At 41.6% G+C, this 19621-nt stretch overlaps 1 protein-coding gene across 1 annotated transcript; it reads right to left on the reverse strand.

Moving 5' to 3' along the window:
* Nucleotides 1-14168: 14168 nt before the first annotated feature.
* Nucleotides 14169-17539, reverse strand: ripply3 (ripply transcriptional repressor 3). Its single transcript, XM_038709618.1, has 4 exons — nt 17367-17539; nt 16198-16276; nt 15297-15370; nt 14169-14954 (listed from the first exon to the last, which is right to left on the reverse strand). Exons 1-4 carry the CDS (start codon nt 17441-17443, stop codon nt 14756-14758), a joined length of 429 nt encoding a protein of 142 aa, XP_038565546.1. The 5' UTR covers nt 17444-17539; the 3' UTR covers nt 14169-14755.
* Between the last annotated feature and the right edge of the window lie 2082 nt (nt 17540-19621).

Here is a 19621-nt window from a genome sequence, read left to right on the forward strand (position 1 = left end):
AATAAATAAATGTAGGTAGTAATTAAATTATACAAGGAGACATAAATGTATATATTTTAATTAGTGCCTTTACTATTCACCTTTGTTATAATTACCTTATTTGTTTATTCAACTTTATTTATTACTAATTTTTTTAATGTATTTATTTATGTGTGTGTTTTAATATTTTTGTCTGTTATTCTTCCTTTGTATTTATTTACCTTATTTATTTTCACCCATGGTATTTATTTCTGCCTGTCTTTTTAAATTTTTGTATGCATTTCTGCCTCATTATGCAAATGAGGAGGGGCTGTGTCTCAAGGGGTCATCTTCTCTGCTATTGGTGGACCAGTCAGACAGGAGAGCTCCTACTCTGCCTGCAGACATCAACGATCTTGCCCCTCACACAGTCAGATGGCTTCCTTCAGTGCGCTGAGGTGTTTAACAACTCTGAAGACAATACTACCAGCAATGTCTTCCTTCTCTTTTCACGTAGACGCTCCGACAGACGGTGCTTTCAGTTTGCTGCATGCATGGACACAGAACTGCGGTACAGCACACAGTAACGATGAAATGTGTGCTGTTCTCACATTCTTCCTCTGTATGTACACATAAACAACAAGGCAGGGAAATATAAAAGGAATTTATTTTATTGTTTGGGTACATTATTGTTCAGTGTACATGCTCACATCTGAAACAAACTTTACGTGCTTGATAACTCTCCCACCCCGCAGACATCTACACGCCAACACCGATTTATATTCATAGCGGCAAGTGCTATGTAGCTCCACATAGGGGACACAGGAAGTGACATAACACCTTCATGCGGCGTCATAACCGCGTAGCAAATTCACAGCCGCACCGGCAGAGCTCCAGAATATGCAACTCGGCCGGCTCACACGCGGACGCGCTTAAAGTGCGAGGGCCCGCCCAACGCTGCTGCAGCTTGGGCCGAGCGACCGTGAGGTCCCTATTGAATTGCTCGGATTATTTTTTTTTTTTTTTTTTTTTTTTTTTTTTTTTTTTCTGCAAAGTAGGCCCAAATGACATGGCCTAAACATACTCGAAAACTCACCAAAATTTGCAAACATGTCAGAACCGGTGAAAAATTTCGTATTCTACAAGTTTCGCACATGGGCGTGGCAAAATGACTCGCTAGCGCCACCTAGAAAATTGGAAAATTAGCCCCTCGTTCACGTTCAACCTACATGTACGAAATTTTCTGGGGACATGTATCGTATCAAGACGCACAAAAAAGCCTCAAGAACCCATAGCCTAAAGTCAACAGGAAGTCGGCCATTTTGAATTTTATGGCCATTTTTGGATGATTTACACACTTCGTACTTTAACGAACTCCTCCTAGGGATTTAGTCGGATCGACGTCAAATTTCTGCTGTGCCTTCTAAAGGCATTGACGATGAAAAGTTGTGCTATTTGCGCGTTTTCGTCAATGGGCGTGTCCGTGGCGTCGATGATTCGCAATGAAACAGGAAGTTGTTGTAACTTCAGTGTACATGCTCACATCTGGACCAAACTGTACATGTAGGATGAGAGTCCCGCCCTGAACACATGTACATGCCGACATTCACCCACAGTCATAGCGCCACCTGCTGGCAACAGAAAGTGACCTTTAACGAAGCAGCCCCCGCCGCACGTTTCACCTACGTGCACGAATTTTCTGTGGTACGTGTATCTTGTCCAGACGCACAAAAAAGTCTCTTGGAGCCATAGCCTAAACCCAACAGGAAGTCGGCCATTTTGAATTTTACGTCAAATTTTGGATGATTTACACACTTCGTACTTTAACGAACTCCTCCTAGGGATTTAGTCCGACCGACCTCAAATTTGTGCTGTGCCTTCTAAAGGCATTGAAGATGAAAAGTTGTGCTATTTGCAAGTTTTCGTCAATGGGCGTGTCCGTGGCGTGGCGTCAAAGATCAGCTCTTCGCCATGACACGGAAGTTGTCGTAACTTCAGTGTACATGCTCACATCTGGACCAAACTGTACATGTAGGATGAGAGTCCCGCCCTGAACACATGTACATGCTGACATTCACAGACAGTCATAGCGCCACCTGCTGGCAACAGGAAGTGACTTTTAACGAAGCAGCCCCCGCCGCACGTTTCACCTACGTGCACGAATTTTCTGTGGTACGTGTATCTTGTCCAGACGCACAAAAAAGCCTCTTGGAGCGATGCCTAAATCAACAGGAAGTCGGCCATTTTGAATTTTACGTCAAATTTTGGATGATTTACACACTTCGTACTTTAACGAACTCCTCCTAGGGATTTAGTCCGACCGACTCAAATTTGTGCTGTGCCTTCTAAAGGCATTGAAGATGAAAAGTTGTGCTATTTGCGAGTTTTCGTCAATGGGTGTGTCCGTGGCGTGGCGTCAGAGATCAAGTCTTCGCCATGACACAGGAAGTTGTTGTAACTTCAGTGTACATGCTCACATCTGAACCAAACTTTACGTGCTTGATAACTCTCCCACCCCGCTATGGAGGACCGATCCTGACACAGTCAGAAATAAATACAGAAATAAATAAATGCTCAATAAATAAATAAGCATCCAATTAAATACACAAAAAAATAAGTAAATAAATAAATGTAGGTAGTAATTAAATTATACAAGGAGACATAAATGTATATATTTTAATTAGTGCCTTTACTTATTCACCTTTGTTATAATTACCTTATTTGTTTATTCAACTTTATTTATTACTAATTTTTTTAATGTATTTATTTATGTGTGTGTTTTAATATTTTTGTCTGTTTTATTCTTCCTTTGTATTTATTTACCTTATTTATTTTCACCCATGGTATTTATTTCTGCCTGTCTTTTTTAAATTTTTGTATGCATTTCTGCCTCATTATGCAAATGAGGAGGGGCTGTGTCTCAAGGGGTCATCTTCTCTGCTATTGGTGGACCAGTCAGACAGGAGAGCTCCTACTCTGCCTGCAGACATCAACGATCTTGCCCCTCACACAGTCAGATGGCTTCCTTCAGTGCGCTGAGGTGTTTAACAACTCTGAAGACAATACTACCAGCAATGTCTTCCTTCTCTTTTCACGTAGACGCTCCGACAGACAGTGCTTTCAGTTTGCTGCATGCATGGACACAGAACTGCGGTATAGGGAGAAGCACACGGTCAGCTGGCTGCAGCTAAATCTGGAGTGCACTCGTATTCAATTCTGTATGGTAAATTCAGTTTTAACGGAGCAGAGCGAGCTGACAGGCAGAGTTAGAGACTTTTTCTGTCCGTTTCTCTCTTTACAAAGACGCATGTTGCAGTCAGAGTCTTCTCTGAGATGCGAGCACGACATACAACACAATTTATCAAATTACACAACGGATATACAGTATGAAAATAAGATTGATTGGATTATACTCACAGGAAGTATAAAACCTGTACATGGTCTATTAAAAGTAAAGTAACACAAAAATGTCAGGGAAATTACTTTACTTAGATTTAAGTACTGCAGTTGTACATTTGAAATACCTTCCTACCTTTCTGATAGGAAGCCTTCTTGAGGTGGTATAAAACATTTCTTCTTATATTCTGATTTGAGTTGTGGACAACTATGACCACATGAATTAAAAAAATTAAACATTTCACTGCCCAAGTCAGCTATAACACAAGTCTTGTTCATCAGACTACATGCTGTACAGTATTTGTGGACAGATTTTGTCCCAGGATTTATTATGCATTTCTTCTTCTTCGTTGCATGATTTAGAATAATAAGGTGAGAAATGGGTCTATTCTGAGTTCATCCTGCACTGCAGCAGCTAATAAAGTCCATTTAATCCCAAAAACGCTTTTCTTTTAGGCAGGCTGGAGCAGAAAACAACTCACCTTTCTCAAGTTGTACAGTAATGTCACATGTGTATGAAGGTGGATCAAACAAGCTAATCTTAAATGTCAAAGTAGAGAGGAGCCTAGTAGGCCTATTTATTTTCATTCATTACACAATATGAATAAGCTATGCAGACAGTTGTAAAGAAAGAACATCTTTTTCTTCTGTTCTCTACTTGTTATAGTTACACAGTATTAGGGGTGTGGGCTGTATTAAAAGTATCCACTGTTCTCCCATGCTCTAACACACAGTAACGATGAAATGTGTGCTGTTCTCACATTCTTCCTCTGTATGTACACATAAACAACAAGGCAGGGAAATATAAAAGGAATTTATTTTATTGTTTGGGTACATTATTGTTCAGTGTACATGTCACATCTGAAACAAACTTTACGTGCTTGATAACTCTCCCACCCCGCAGACATCTACACGTCAATACCGATTTATATTCATAGCGGCAAGTGCTATGTAGCTCCACATAGGGGACACAGGAAGTGACATATAGCACCTTCATGCGGCGTCGGAACCGCGTAGGAAATTCACAGCCGCACCGGCAGAGCTCCAGAATATGCAACTCGGCCGGCTCACGCGCGGACGCGCTTACAAGTGCGAGGGCCCGCCCAACGCTGCTTGCAGCTTTAATTTTTTTTTTTTTTTTTTTTTCTGCAAAGTAGGCCAAATGACATGGCCTAAACATACTCGAAAACTCACCAAAATTTGCAAACATGTCAGAACCGGTGAAAAATTTCGTATTCTACAAGTTTCGCACATGGGCGTGCAAAATGACTCGCTAGCGCCACCTAGAAAATTGGAAAAAATTAGCCCCTCGTTCACGTTCAACCTACATGTACGAAATTTTCTGGGGACATGTATCGTATCAAGACGCACAAAAAAGCCTCAAGAACCCATAGCCTAAAGTCAACAGGAAGTCGGCCATTTTGAATTTTATGGCCATTTTTGGATGATTTACACACTTCGTACTTTAACGAACTCCTCCTAGGGATTTAGTCGGATCGACTCAAATTTCTGCTGTGCCTTCTAAAGGCATTGACGATGAAAAGTTGTGCTATTTGCGAGTTTTCGTCAATGGGCGTGTCCGTGGCGTCGATGATTCGCATGAAACAGGAAGTTGTGTAACTTCAGTGTACATGCTCACATCTGGACCAAACTGTACATGTAGGATGAGAGTCCCGCCCTGAACACATGTACATGCCGACATTCACCCACAGTCATAGCGCCACCTGCTGGCAACAGAAAGTGACCTTTAACGAAGCAGCCCCCGCCGCACGTTTCACCTACGTGCACGAATTTTCTGTGGTACGTGTATCTTGTCCAGACGCACAAAAAGCCTCTTGGAGCCATAGCCTAAACCAACAGGAAGTCGGCCATTTTGAATTTTACGTCAAATTTTGGATGATTTACACACTTCGTACTTTAACGAACTCCTCCTAGGGATTTAGTCCGACCGACCTCAAATTTTGCTGTGCCTTCTAAAGGCATTGAAGATGAAAAGTTGTGCTATTTGCAAGTTTTCGTCAATGGGCGTGTCCGTGGCGTGGCGTCAAAGATCAGCTCTTCGCCATGACACGGAAGTTGTCGTAACTTCAGTGTACATGCTCACATCTGGACCAAACTGTACATGTAGGATGAGAGTCCCGCCCTGAACACATGTACATGCTGACATTCACCCACAGTCATAGCGCCACCTGCTGGCAACAGGAAGTGACTTTTAACGAAGCAGCCCCCGCCGCACGTTTCACCTACGTGCACGAATTTTCTGTGGTACGTGTATCTTGTCCAGACGCACAAAAAAGCCTCTTGGAGCGATGCCTAAAATCAACAGGAAGTCGGCCATTTTGAATTTTACGTCAAATTTTGGATGATTTACACACTTCGTACTTTAACGAACTCCTCCTAGGGATTTAGTCCGACCGACCTCAAATTTTGCTGTGCCTTCTAAAGGCATTGAAGATGAAAAGTTGTGCTATTTGCAAGTTTTCGTCAATGGGCGTGTCCGTGGCGTGGCGTCAAAGATCAGCTCTTCGCCATGACACGGAAGTTGTCGTAACTTCAGTGTACATGCTCACATCTGGACCAAACTGTACATGTAGGATGAGAGTCCCGCCCTGAACACATGTACATGCTGACATTCACCCACAGTCATAGCGCCACCTGCTGGCAACAGGAAGTGACTTTTAACGAAGCAGCCCCCGCCGCACGTTTCACCTACGTGCACGAATTTTCTGTGGTACGTGTATCTTGTCCAGACGCACAAAAAAGCCTCTTGGAGCGATGCCCTAAAATCAACAGGAAGTCGGCCATTTTGAATTTTACGTCAAATTTTGGATGATTTACACACTTCGTACTTTAACGAACTCCTCCTAGGGATTTAGTCCGACCGACCTCAAATTTTGCTGTGCCTTCTAAAGGCATTGAAGATGAAAAGTTGTGCTATTTGCAAGTTTTCGTCAATGGGCGTGTCCGTGGCGTGGCGTCAAAGATCAGCTCTTCGCCATGACACGGAAGTTGTCGTAACTTCAGTGTACATGCTCACATCTGGACCAAACTGTACATGTAGGATGAGAGTCCCGCCCTGAACACATGTACATGCTGACATTCACACAGTCATAGCGCCACCTGCTGGCAACAGGAAGTGACTTTTAACGAAGCAGCCCCCGCCGCACGTTTACCTACGTGCACGAATTTTCTGTGGTACGTGTATCTTGTCCAGACGCACAAAAAAGCCTCTTGGAGCCATAGCCTAAACCCAACAGGAAGTCGGCCATTTTGAATTTTACGTCAAATTTTGGATGATTTACACACTTCGTACTTTAACGAACTCCTCCTAGGGATTTAGTCCGACCGACCTCAAATTTCTGCTGTGCCTTCTAAAGGCATTGAAGATGAAAAGTTGTGCTATTTGCAAGTTTTCGTCAATGGGCGTGTCCGTGGCGTGGCGTCAAAGATCAGCTCTTCGCCATGACACGGAAGTTGTCGTAACTTCAGTGTACATGCTCACATCTGCACCAAACTGTACATGTAGGATGAGAGTCCCGCCCTGAACACATGTACATGCTGACATTCACCCACAGTCATAGCGCCACCTGCTGGCAACAGGAAGTGACTTTTAACGAAGCAGCCCCCGCCGCACGTTTCACCTACGTGCACGAATTTTCTGTGGTACGTGTATCTTGTCCAGACGCACAAAAAAGCCTCTTGGAGCGATGCCCTAAAATCAACAGGAAGTCGGCCATTTTGAATTTTACGTCAAATTTTGGATGATTTACACACTTCGTACTTTAACGAACTCCTCCTAGGGATTTAGTCCGACCGACTTCAAATTTGTGCTGTGCCTTCTAAAGGCATTGAAGATGAAAAGTTGTGCTATTTGCGAGTTTTCGTCAATGGGTGTGTCCGTGGCGTGGCGTCAGAGATCAAGTCTTCGCCATGACACAGGAAGTTGTTGTAACTTCAGTGTACATGCTCACATCTGAACCAAACTTTACGTGCTTGATAACTCTCCCACCCCGTTATGGAGGACCGATCCTGACACAGCCAGAAATAAATACAGAAATAAATAAATGCTCAATAAATAAATAAGCATCCAATTAAATACACAAAAAAATAAAGTAAATAAATAAATGTAGGTAGTAATTAAATTATACAAGGAGACATAAATGTATATTTTAATTAGTGCCTTTACTTATTCACCTTTGTTATAATTACCTTATTTGTTTATTCAACTTTATTTATTACTAATTTTTTTAATGTATTTATTTATGTGTGTGTTTAATATTTTTGTCTGTTTTATTCTTCCTTTGTATTTATTTACCTTATTTATTTTCACCCATGGTATTTATGCCTGTCTTTTTTAAATTTTTGTATGCATTTCTGCCTCATTATGCAAATGAGGAGGGGCTGTGTCTCAAGGGGTCATCTTCTCTGCTATTGGTGGACCAGTCAGACAGGAGAGCTCTAGGCCTACTCTGCCTGCAGACATCAACGATCTTGCCCCTCACACAGTCAGATGGCTTCCTTCAGTGCGCTGAGGTGTTTAACAACTCTGAAGACACTACCAGCCATGTCTTCCTTCTCTTTTCACGTAGACGCTCCGACAGACAGTGCTTTCAGTTTGCTGCATGCATGGACACAGAACTGCGGTACAGCACACAGTAACGATGAAATGTGTGCTGTTCTCACATTCTTCCTCTGTATGTACACATAAACAACAAGGCAGGGAAATATAAAAGGAATTTATTTTATTGTTTGGGTACATTATTGTTCAGTGTACATGCTCACATCTGAACCAAACTTTACGTGCTTGATAACTCTCCGACCCCCAGACATCTACACGTCAATACCGATTTATATTCATAGCGGCAAGTGCTATGTAGCTCCACATAGGGGACACAGGAAGTGACATATAGCACCTTCATGCGGCGACATAACCGCGTAGCAAATTCACAGCCGCACCGGCAGAGCTCCAGAATATGCAACTCGGCCGGCTCACACGCGGACGCGCTTACAAGTGCGAGGGCCCGCCCAACGCTGCTTGCAGCTTTAATTTTTTTTTTTTTTTTTTTTCTTTTTTCTGCAAAGTAGGCTCAACTGACATGGCCTAAACATTCTCGAAAACTCACCAAAATTTGCAAACATGTCAGAACCGGTGAAAAATTTCGTATTCTACAAGTTTCGCACATGGGCGTTGCAAAATGACTCGCTAGCGCCACCTAGAAAATTGGAAAAAATTAGCCCCTCGTTCACGTTCAACCTACATGTACGAAATTTTCTGGGGACATGTATCATATCAAGACGCACAAAAAAGCCTCAAGAACCCATAGCCTAAAGTCAACAGGAAGTCGGCCATTTTGAATTTTACGGCCATTTTTGGATGATTTACACACTTCGTACTTTAACGAACTCCTCCTAGGGATTTAGTCGGATCGACGTCAAATTTTCGTCAATGGGTGTGTCCGTGGCGTGGCATCAAAGATCAAGTCTTCGCCATGACACAGGAAGTTGTCGTAACTTCAGTGTACATGCTCACATCTGCACCAAACTGTACATGTAGGATGAGAGTCCCGCCCTGAACACATGTACATGCTGACATTCACCCACAGTCATAGCGCCACCTGCTGGCAACAGGAAGTGACTTTTAACGAAGCAGCCCCCGCCGCACGTTTCACCTACGTGCACGAATTTTCTGTGGTACGTGTATCTTGTCCAGACGCACAAAAAAGTCTCTTGGAGCCATAGCCTAAACCCAACAGGAAGTCGGCCATTTTGAATTTTACGTCAAATTTTGGATGATTTACACACTTCGTACTTTAACGAACTCCTCCTAGGGATTTAGTCCGACCGACTTCAAATTTGTGCTGTGCCTTCTAAAGGCATTGAAGATGAAAAGTTGTGCTATTTGCGAGTTTTCGTCAATGGGTGTGTCCGTGGCGTGGCGTCAGAGATCAAGTCTTCGCCATGACACAGGAAGTTGTTGTAACTTCAGTGTACATGCTCACATCTGAACCAAACTTTACGTGCTTGATAACTCTCCCACCCCGCTATGGAGGACCGATCCTGACACAGTCAGAAATAAATACAGAAATAAATAAATGCTCAATAAATAAATAAGCATCCAATTAAATACACAAAAAAATAAAGTAAATAAATAAATGTAGGTAGTAATTAAATTATACAAGGAGACATAAATGTATATATTTAATTAGTGCCTTTACTTATTCACCTTTGTTATAATTACCTTATTTATTTATTCTGTTATACTTCAACTTTATTTATTACTAATTTTTTAATGTATTTATTTATGTGTGTGTTTTAATATTTTTGTCTGTTTTATTCTTCCTTTGTATTTTTTACCTTATTTATTTTCACCCATGGTATTTATTTCTGCCTGTCTTTTTAAATTTCTGTCTCATTATGCAAATGAGGAGGGGCTGTGTCTCAAGGGGTCATCTTCTCTGCTATTGGTGGACCAGTCAGACAGGAGAGCTCTACTACTCTGCCTGCAGACATCAACGATCTTGCCCCTCACACAGTCAGATGGCTTCCTTCAGTGCGCTGAGGTGTTTAACAACTCTGAAGACACTACCAGCCATGTCTTCCTTCTCTTTTCACGTAGACGCTCCGACAGACAGTGCTTTCAGTTTGCTGCATGCATGGACACAGAACTGCGGTATAGGGAGAAGCACACGGTCAGCTGGCTGCAGCTAAATCTGGAGTGCACTCGTATTCAATTCTGTATGGTAAATTCAGTTTTAACGGAGCAGAGCGAGCTGACAGGCAGAGTTAGAGACTTTTTCTGTCCGTTTCTCTCTTTACAAAGACGCATGTTGCAGTCAGAGTCTTCTCTGAGATGCGAGCACGACATACAACACAATTTATCAAATTACACAACGGATATACAGTATGAAAATAAGATTGATTGGATTATACTCACAGGAAGTATAAAACCTGTTACATGGGTCTATTAAAAGTAAAGTAACACAAAAATGTCAGGGAAATTACTTAGATTTAAGTACTGCAGTTGTACATTTGAAATACCTTCCTACCTTTCTGATAGGAAGCCTTCTTGAGGTGGTATAAAACATTTCTTCTTATATTCTGATTTGAGTTGTGGACAACTATGACCACATGAATTAAAAAAATTAAACATTTCACTGCCCAAGTCAGCTATAACACAAGTCTTGTTCATCAGACTACATGCTGTGCAGTATTTGACTACAGATTTTGTCCCAGGATTTATTATGCATTTCTTCTTCTTCGTTGCATGATTTAGAATAAAAAGGTGAGAAATGAGTCTTTTCTGAGTTCTTCCTGCACTGCAGCAGCTAATAAAGTCCATTTAATCCCAAAAACGCTTTTCTTTTAGGCAGGCTGGAGCAGAAAACAACTCACCTTTCTCAAGTTGTACAGTAATGTCACATGTGTATGAAGGTGGATCAAACAAGCTAATCTTAAATGTCAAAGTAGAGAGGAGCCTAGTAGGCCTATTTATTTTCATTCATTACACAATATGAATAAGCTATGCAGACAGTTGTAAAGAAAGAACATCTTTTTCTTCTGTTCTCTACTTGTTATAGTTACACAGTATTAGGGGTGTGGGCTGTATTAAAAGTATCCACTGTTCTCCCATGCTCTAACACACAGTAACGATGAAATGTGTGCTGTTCTCACATTCTTCCTCTGTATGTACACATAAACAACAAGGCAGGGAAATATAAAAGGAATTTATTTTATTGTTTGGGTACATTATTGTTCAGTGTACATGCTCACATCTGAAACAAACTTTACGTGCTTGATAACTCTCCCACCCCGCAGACATCTACACACCAATACCGATTTATATTCATAGCGGCAAGTGCTATGTAGCTCCACATAGGGGACACAGGAAGTGACATATAGCACCTTCATGCGGCGTCATAACCGCGTAACAAATTCACAGCCGCACCGGCAGAGCTCCAGAATGTGCAACTCGGCCGGCTCACACGCGGACGCGCTTACAAGTGCGAGGGCCCGCCCAACGCTGCTTGCAGCTTTAATTTCTGCCTGTTTTTTTTAAATTTTTGTATGCATTTCTGCCTCATTATGCAAATGAGGAGGGGCTGTGTCTCAAGGGGTCATCTTCTCTGCTATTGGTGGACCAGTCAGACAGGAGAGCTCCTACTCTGCCTGCAGACATCAACGATCTTGCCCCTCACACAGTCAGATGGCTTACTTCAGTGCGCTGAGGTGTTTAACAACTCTGAAGACAATACTACCAGCAATGTCTTCCTTCTCTTTTCACGTAGACGCTCCGACAGACAGTGCTTTCAGTTTGCTGCATGCATGGACACAGAACTGCGGTATAGGGAGAAGCACACGGTCAGCTGGCTGCAGCTAAATCTGGAGTGCACTCATATTCAATTCTGTATGGTAAATTCAGTTTTAACGGAGCAGAGCGAGCTGACAGGCAGAGTTAGAGACTTTTTCTGTCCGTTTCTCTCTTTACAAAGACGCATGTTGCAGTCAGAGTCTTCTCTGAAGAGGGCAATGAAGTCTCAGTAGTACCCGATGCGAGCACCACATACAACACAATTTATCAAATTACACAACGGATATACAGTATGAAAATAAGACTGATTGGATTATACTCACAGGAAGTATAAAACCTGTTACATGCGTAACACAGTAATGTCAGGGAAATTACTTTACTTAGAATTAAGTACTGCAGTTGTACATTTGAAATACCTTCCTAACTTTCTGATAGGAAGCCTTCTTGAGGTGGTATAAAACATTTCTTCTTATATTCTGATTTGAGTTGTGGACAACTATGACCACATGAATTAAAAAAAATTAAACATTTCACTGCCCAAGTCAACTATAACACAAGTCTTGTTCATCAGACTACATGCTGTACAGTATTTGTGGACAGATTTTGTCCCAGGATTTATTATGCATTTCTTCTTCTTCGTTGCATGATTTAGAATAATAAGGTGAGAAATGGGTCTATTCTGAGTTCATCCTGCACTGCAGCAGCTAATAAAGTCCATTTAATCCCAAAAACGCTTTTCTTTTAGGCAGGCTGGAGCAGAAAACAACTCACCTTTTTCAAGTTGTACAGTAATGTCACATGTGTATGAAGGTGGATCAAACCAGCTAATCTTAAATGTCAAAGTAGAGAGGAGCCTAGTAGGCCTATTTATTTTCATTCATTATACAATATGAATAAGCTATGCAGACAGTTGTAAAGAAAGAACATCTTTTTCTTCTGTTCTCTACTTGTTATAGTTACACAGTATTAGGGGTGTGGGCTGTATTAAAAGTATCCACTGTTCTCACATGCTCTAACACACAGTAACGATGAAATGTGTGCTGTTCTCACATTCTTCCTCTGTATGTACACATAAACAACAAGGCAGGGAAATATAAAAGGAATTTATTTTATTGTTTGGGTACATTATTGTTCAGTGTACATGCTCACATCTGAAACAAACTTTACGTGCTTGATAACTCTCCCACCCCGCAGACATCTACACACCAATACCGATTTATATTCATAGCGGCAAGTGCTATGTAGCTCCACATAGGGGACACAGGAAGTGACATATAACACCTTCATGCGGCGTCATAACCGCGTAGGAAATTCACAGCCGCACCGGCAGAGCTCCAGAATATGCAACTCGCTCACACGCGGACGCGCTTATAAGTGCGAGGGTCCGCCCAACGCTGCTTGCAGCTTTAATTATTATTATTATTTTTATTTTTATTTTATTTTTGTTTGTTTGTTTGTTTTTGTTTTTCTCCTCCCCAAGCCCCCCTCTCTGTTCTATTGCAGGTTTCGTTGCTTTCTGCAATTGGTGTATGGCTATACCCTGTTGTCCCCACCTTCCACCGGCCCGGTGATCCCACCCGCATTCTGTGAAGACTTGTCCTATTCAACCCCTGACTGGGTAATACTCGCTACCATTGTTGGTTTGATTAATACCGTCAAATTCAGGGCCAGCGCTGAAACAGATGCAAAAGTACTGATGATCAGGCCCGCTGTCAGGGAGGGTCAAAGGGTACAGATGACCCCGGCCCAAGGCCCAGGGGGACCCATGCAAAGGTCTATGGTTGACCCTTAAATGGGATCAAGTACTACACTTTACTTACTTATATCTCTACCAAAACAATTCATGCAAGTACTTGTTGTAGTATTAGATGCATTCAACAGCAGGTCACTGTATCGTAGACGCCAGGTTTTAGAGCCCGATGGTGGTTGAGAAATGGCTCTCATAGCTTTAGATAGATTGAAAGAGTGCTGGTACAGGGATAAACTAGATGTGAATATGCTACTTTGAAAGTAGTTATTACGGCAGATTATGTGAAAGGTAAAATACACGTGCTCTCTGTTTACAGATGGCTGAAAAGGTTGTACCTACAAGCAGCAAATATTTATTGATGTGCAGTGTTTACATGTTCAGTTGTTGAGACTGTATTCTATTTTCTTAATATAATTTAGGACAAGGTATTATAGCCCACATACAGGACAGCTTTCAATATAAGCCTGTTTTAAATGTAGTGCAGTTTCTTTGCTCTTTGGCCCACCTGTATTTTTCTATTCCTTTCTTTCCCAATGTTTAACTTTGTCTGTATGTTTTTCCTGCCTCTCATTTCCCCTAATGTTTCTTCTTTTTGTCTCCTCTTTATCTTTAACCTACCCTCTTAAGAGATGGAGAGCAGACCTCCACTCCCTCCAGTCAATCAGAAGCAGTGGCTAATAATTAAAGGGATGTAAGGATATTTAGCAGTAGTGAAAACCTCCTCGCCACAATAAATAAAGAACAAAGCACACGTTCTTCATTCCCAAAATAGGTTCTTTTATTTTTTGTTGGAACATTATTTGGACAGTACACACTGAGACTGATGCACAAATGTATAAAAAAATAAGTCAACATAAATATGTTTTTATTTACAAGTTATGTACATCATAAGTTAAAAAAGTGTGGAAAGTACAATCTATGTACACTGGGAAGGATCAGACCCTGAGACTGACTGAAACATAACTATCCCAAAAAGAGAGAACATGACACCGCTGAGGCTTCCCTCTCTCACCACACACTGAAACAAGAACAGTGTGTAACATATTCTGCATTCTACTGTACAGTGGGTAGTATAATTCAGACTAATTCTACACATTAGTTTGAGATTCTGCTCCCCTCAAATCTTTAAATGTTTGCCCCAGTGTTGCAGGATTAATCCTCTAAGCATATCTGAGGGCCTTAGGTCACACCTGTTAGAGAGGTATGAAGGCAGACGACTTCTTGAAACACAATCATGCTGAATTGTAAGACAAAAAGTGGATTAGTCTTTCTTATCTTTGCTCTTCCAGTGTGTACTAATCTGACAAAAAGAAAAAATAAAAGACAGAGAGGCTCTGTGCCACTCAGTTGAAGGAGGTGACATGAGACTGCTGTTTGAGGCACTCCTCAGAGTTGCCATCCTCCTCCCAGTCCTCCTCATCCTGGTCTTCACTGTCAGACTCATCATAAAAGCTGATGGTTGCCTGAATAGGGAAGTTCCTCAGCAGTGCCTCTCCATCGCTGTACAGATAGTCAAATGACTTGGATTTGGGCCAGAAAAGCCTGTTTGAGAGAGAAAGGTTGTTAATAATAAGGGGGTCCAAACCACAGACATGTTAAGTATTAAACACATGTGGTTCCCAGTACTGATGGTAATCAAGCAATACTAACTGGGAAGGTATTCTTGCTTGTGTTTTGAATCTAAGGGTTAAACTGAATTTTATTTATTATTAAAGAATAATAGCCTCTTGAGATGCATCATCTCATTTTGAAGAGGGTCACCAGGGTGAACAGTTAAATAACAAAAATAGATGTTGTCACATAGCTCAATTAAACTACAGTACTGACAGAAGGCAGCATCCATATGTAAGAATGGAAACATGTAGAAACAGTGAGGATACAGACCTGACAGGGTGCTGGAAGGCCTGAGGTTTCCCGTCTGACGAGAGGCAGCCTGGCACTGTGGGTCTTGAGTAAGGCTGAGGGCGTCAGAGACAAAGGGAGTAAGTGCATATTGTCACTGTGAGTGTCAGCATCAATACTTCAACACTGGTGGTTTGTACTCAAGTAGTAGTAGTAGTAAATCAGCAAGTCTAAACATTGTGAATTCAGGAAAAAGCAGAATCAGCTGTATCTGCAGCTCCCTGGCTTTACAGAGCTTTAAAGTGAGTTTCAGCTCATTGTTCAGCTGTTCTGGTTCGCTCCCACTGCTGTCAGTATAATGTTCGGGTGCAGCAGGCAGCTGTTTTTAGAGAACAAGCTGTGAAAAGCCACCATACACTACCTGCTGAGCAGCAAACAGCAGACAGACACCACTCCACTATAGTGTGGATATGACATTTACCATGCCTTCTCAAAAATGCCTTTAAAATGGGACTGGCCAGGGAAGCATTAACGCGTCACCTGCGTGTGTGAAGGGAGTGGCAATGTAATGAGGTGTGGCTCCCCAGAGTGACTGTGGGAATTTCCCCTCAGCTGTGGTGCCTCTGTGCCTCTCACATTTACCGTGTCACTTTACATTAGACGTGTCACTGCAGACTGGTGTCACTCTGGTGTTTTACTCATCCAGACCTTAAATTTGGAGCAAATAAAATTTGGGGTGGTAAAATGTCAGTTGGGGTCATAGAGAAGTGTAGAAAGAGGTTTTGGTAGTTCTCTTACTCTTATTCTTAGTTTTGGAAATGACTGTTTGTACTTTAAACTGCCTGTGTGGGATAAAATGTGTTTCATTTGCACATGCCAGTATTTTGAGAACCAAGACTATTAAAAAAACAGTAAGTGAGAGTGAGTCAGTGTTGTATCTTACACAAGACAGCTTGTTCCTTGAGCATGGCTCCAGTCCCTCCCTGCTGCTGGATAACCACGGTCTCCACATGGACGTCTGGCTGCAAGGATGGGAACACAAGAGAGGACTGATTACAATACAACAAAACATGTGCCCACTTTTACATGCTTCATTAAATACTAAAATACTAAAATACGTCTACCTGGAGTTGTAATTTACAGTGGAGCTGATCCTAGGCTACTGTAACAACATCCCTCCATCTCTGATACTGACTTTGCATCCTGTTGTCTGCAACTTTTTTAAATGACAAGACTCCACCTGACTAACTCTATAAGAAAGCACAGACTGAACAGGACTTTGTTTAAGGACTGGATTCCTCTATGACATAGTCATATTCATAGACACACACCACGACTCCCCATAGAGACGCTGCAAAAGCAGTCACATTTTATTTGGATCACCTTTCAACTTAAGAAAAAGAAAGTGCAAATGTCAGCCATACCCGATCCAAATAAGGTTACAGTTATAAACCGCCAGGGCCCTGCCGCGCTCCACTGTGGTAATGTTTAATTTTACCTTGTGGGGAATCCCTCACCTAACACAGCTCAGGCTTGTCTCCTCCTTGGTAAATCCGAAAGCACAACAACCATCCAGCATTTTGGCAACGCAAAAAGTAACAAACTCAAAGTAACCGTGTATCACTTGCATATTGGTTGGCAGGCAGCGGGAAATAACGCTTTTTTGCCTTCCGAGGAAGCGTTTTCCTTAGAATATGACGTCACGTGAAAACTCCGAATAGTCCTATATCATTCTATCCATGATGGGACTTAAGATGGTCAAGGTGAGCGACCCTTCATTTGGCTGAGGAACGCCTCTGGTAATCTAAAGTTGTCCTGTAGTTGGAAGTTGAGATAGGTATTTTAAGACAGTTGAGCAGAGTATCTAACAAGCAAACAAAAAAGCCTTTCTAAACGTGACTGTGACTTCTGATAAACACACAACACGGTTCACGGAACTGTGGATGGCTACTGTCGCCTAGCAACCCCTGTGACTGCACGAGAAACACGATGGAACGATGGAGTGTATTAAAACTACCATGTTATATTTCAGCCAGTACTTTGCTGCAACGTTAGCTAACAACTAACGTTACTTCATCAGCACTTAGCCCTCAGGTCAGTAAAGTTACGTACCTGCCGTCTGCTACCGACCACGGTAACGTTACTGCGCCGAAGGACGACTGCCGAAGGACTAAGCATACGGAAGTCATCCCTCCTGCTTCTCTACCGAAACGCCTTTTCTTGGTTCTGCTTCCTTTATGCAGGGCCGGACTGCAGCTGGAGAAACGCTGTCTGTGGCGGAGAGAGAGAGAGAGGCTGTGTTTATATAGCACTGCTGCTCGGGGGTGGGGGTCCCGCTTAAAACAATACAGAATATTATCATCGTTTAGAATTTTAAAGCAGGTTAAAGTCAAATATATACTGGATGTGTGACCTAAATGGCCAGCACTAACACAATGCTAGCTACAGAAATGTATAAAACTAGAGAAATGATGAAACGAGGTGTGCAAAGTGAGGGCTAGATAGGACCAGTACCAAAACCCTGACTTTCACAAACATTTTTCCTCAAACCTGTGAAAAAACAGTATACCAATAGGCCTGCAGACAAGGGACAAGGGAACAAGGTGTAAAGTTAGGGAATGAGGGAGTAACAATGTGGGAACATAAAAATAATTTACTGTAGGGTATGCCTACTTTTTCTGTTACTTCAAGGAGTATACAACACAGTACAAACAATGACACTGGGAAGGATGATGCTGCAGGCCTACGCTGCAGGCTGTAAACATATGGAAGATATTGCATTGTGGCCTCCTTTATACTGACACTGTGAATCTCACCCTGTAATAATGTTGTAGCTGATAAGTTAAGTGTGGGCACTATAATGAACCTGTAATTGACCTATGATATATGAAACTCACTAATGTACGATGGAACTTCTAATTTTCTCTTGTTAATTAGTTTACTGTTGCTCCCTGCTGCCTTTCGCACAGATGGTGTCAAACTTTTCTCCATGCTGTTTTTACAGACAACCTGGCGGTTTGAGATTTCTCACCACCCCGCAGTGTGGCAATATTTAGATAAGGGAGAAGGCTTCACAATGTGCTCATCAGTGAGAGCAACAGGCTGCAGGGGTGAGGGGCCATTACTGGGCCAGTGTTTTAAAGGATGCGCACGATTAGGCTAGGTCTTCATTGATTTTTATAAAAAACAACACACCATTCAGATTGTTCCATCTCTTATCGAAAATGATGAAAAATGAGTTTTTTTAAAAATGTGCTACTGAAAAATAGGCTGCTTTATGAATTTCAATTATTCACCTCTGTAATATTGTAGTGCATGGATTAAGATTCAATAATATTTTATTTATAAAGCGCCAAATCATAACAATGGTTATCTCAAATAGACTGTACTCTTTTTAATATTATTGAACTTAAGAAGACACTCTCGAGTGATGCACTGACGGAGTGTGCAGCGCATTACAGAAGGTGTGAGGATCCTCACTGATGGCCTGCTCTAATGGGCCCTAATGGTCCTTTCATTTGGGATAAACAAGGCTTTCAGGGGCCAATAGCAACCATGTGACACCCCGCTGAGAGCCGCAGTACTAAAAAGTGGGCAAAAGGCACAAATGGGCCTGATGATGGGCCAATAAAGTATAATAGAGATACCAGAGTACACAAATACATGCTGCTTCAGTCAACTCATCTGCTAACGAAGAGGGCTTTATCTGCTCTAACACCTCTGTGTGACACACAAGGGTTTGTTTTTAAAGCCCATCCTGCGCTGATGCTATAATGAATTTAATTACAGACTTTAACATACTGGGGATATTATTAAAAAACAAGGAAGATTAGAGCATATCAAAGGCTGAGCTACAAGACATGTCCTAATGTGATACTAATTTATGATTAGCTGTAGAAAGTATTATTACAACCAAGTTAATATTTGTTTTATTAAATAAAACATTAATGACTCAAATGGTTCACTTAATTAGGTTAGGCTATGTTTGACACGTGCATGTTTCCAAGAATCAGCAGTATACATGTAAAATGTACGCAATCTGTAACGAGGATGACAAGTCTGAGAGAACAGTGAGCTACTGTGGTACGGTTAAGAAGTTCATTTAGCAGAAATAAACACATCAAATGTTAACTGATACATATTGAATTAAGATGTTATGCTAATGTTAAAGACATTAGTGAGGAAAACAATTTTGTTTTCAGGCAGCTAAATGTCATCAAAGCTTCCTCATGAATCCAACATATTTCTGTTTAGTTTGTCTCTTAAGAAGAATGTTTATTTTGCGACCTATTTAATTTCATTTTATCAGTCTGTGTGTTGGGATCTTGATTGTGTTGCTAAAAATAAAATAAGGGATGAAGAGAGAA

This window comes from Micropterus salmoides, unplaced genomic scaffold (assembly GCF_014851395.1).
Source record: "Micropterus salmoides isolate LMB-PRFRI ecotype aquatic unplaced genomic scaffold, ASM1485139v1 Ms_hic_scaffold_9, whole genome shotgun sequence".
Classification (NCBI taxonomy): Eukaryota; Metazoa; Chordata; class Actinopteri; order Centrarchiformes; family Centrarchidae; genus Micropterus; species Micropterus salmoides.

Bases quoted from the DNA above. Each gene is read 5' to 3' on its own strand.
- ripply3 (XM_038709618.1), bottom strand. From the start codon at position 17,443: ATGACTTCCGTATGCTTAGTCCTTCGGCAGTCGTCCTTCGGCGCAGTA. The intron at 16,277-17,366 runs GTACGTAACTTT...CCATCCTTGCAG, and splicing joins TGGTCGGTAGCAGACGGCAG to CCAGACGTCCATGTGGAGAC. The intron at 15,371-16,197 runs GTAAGATACAAC...TGACGCCCTCAG, and splicing joins CAAGGAACAAGCTGTCTTGT to CCTTACTCAAGACCCACAGT.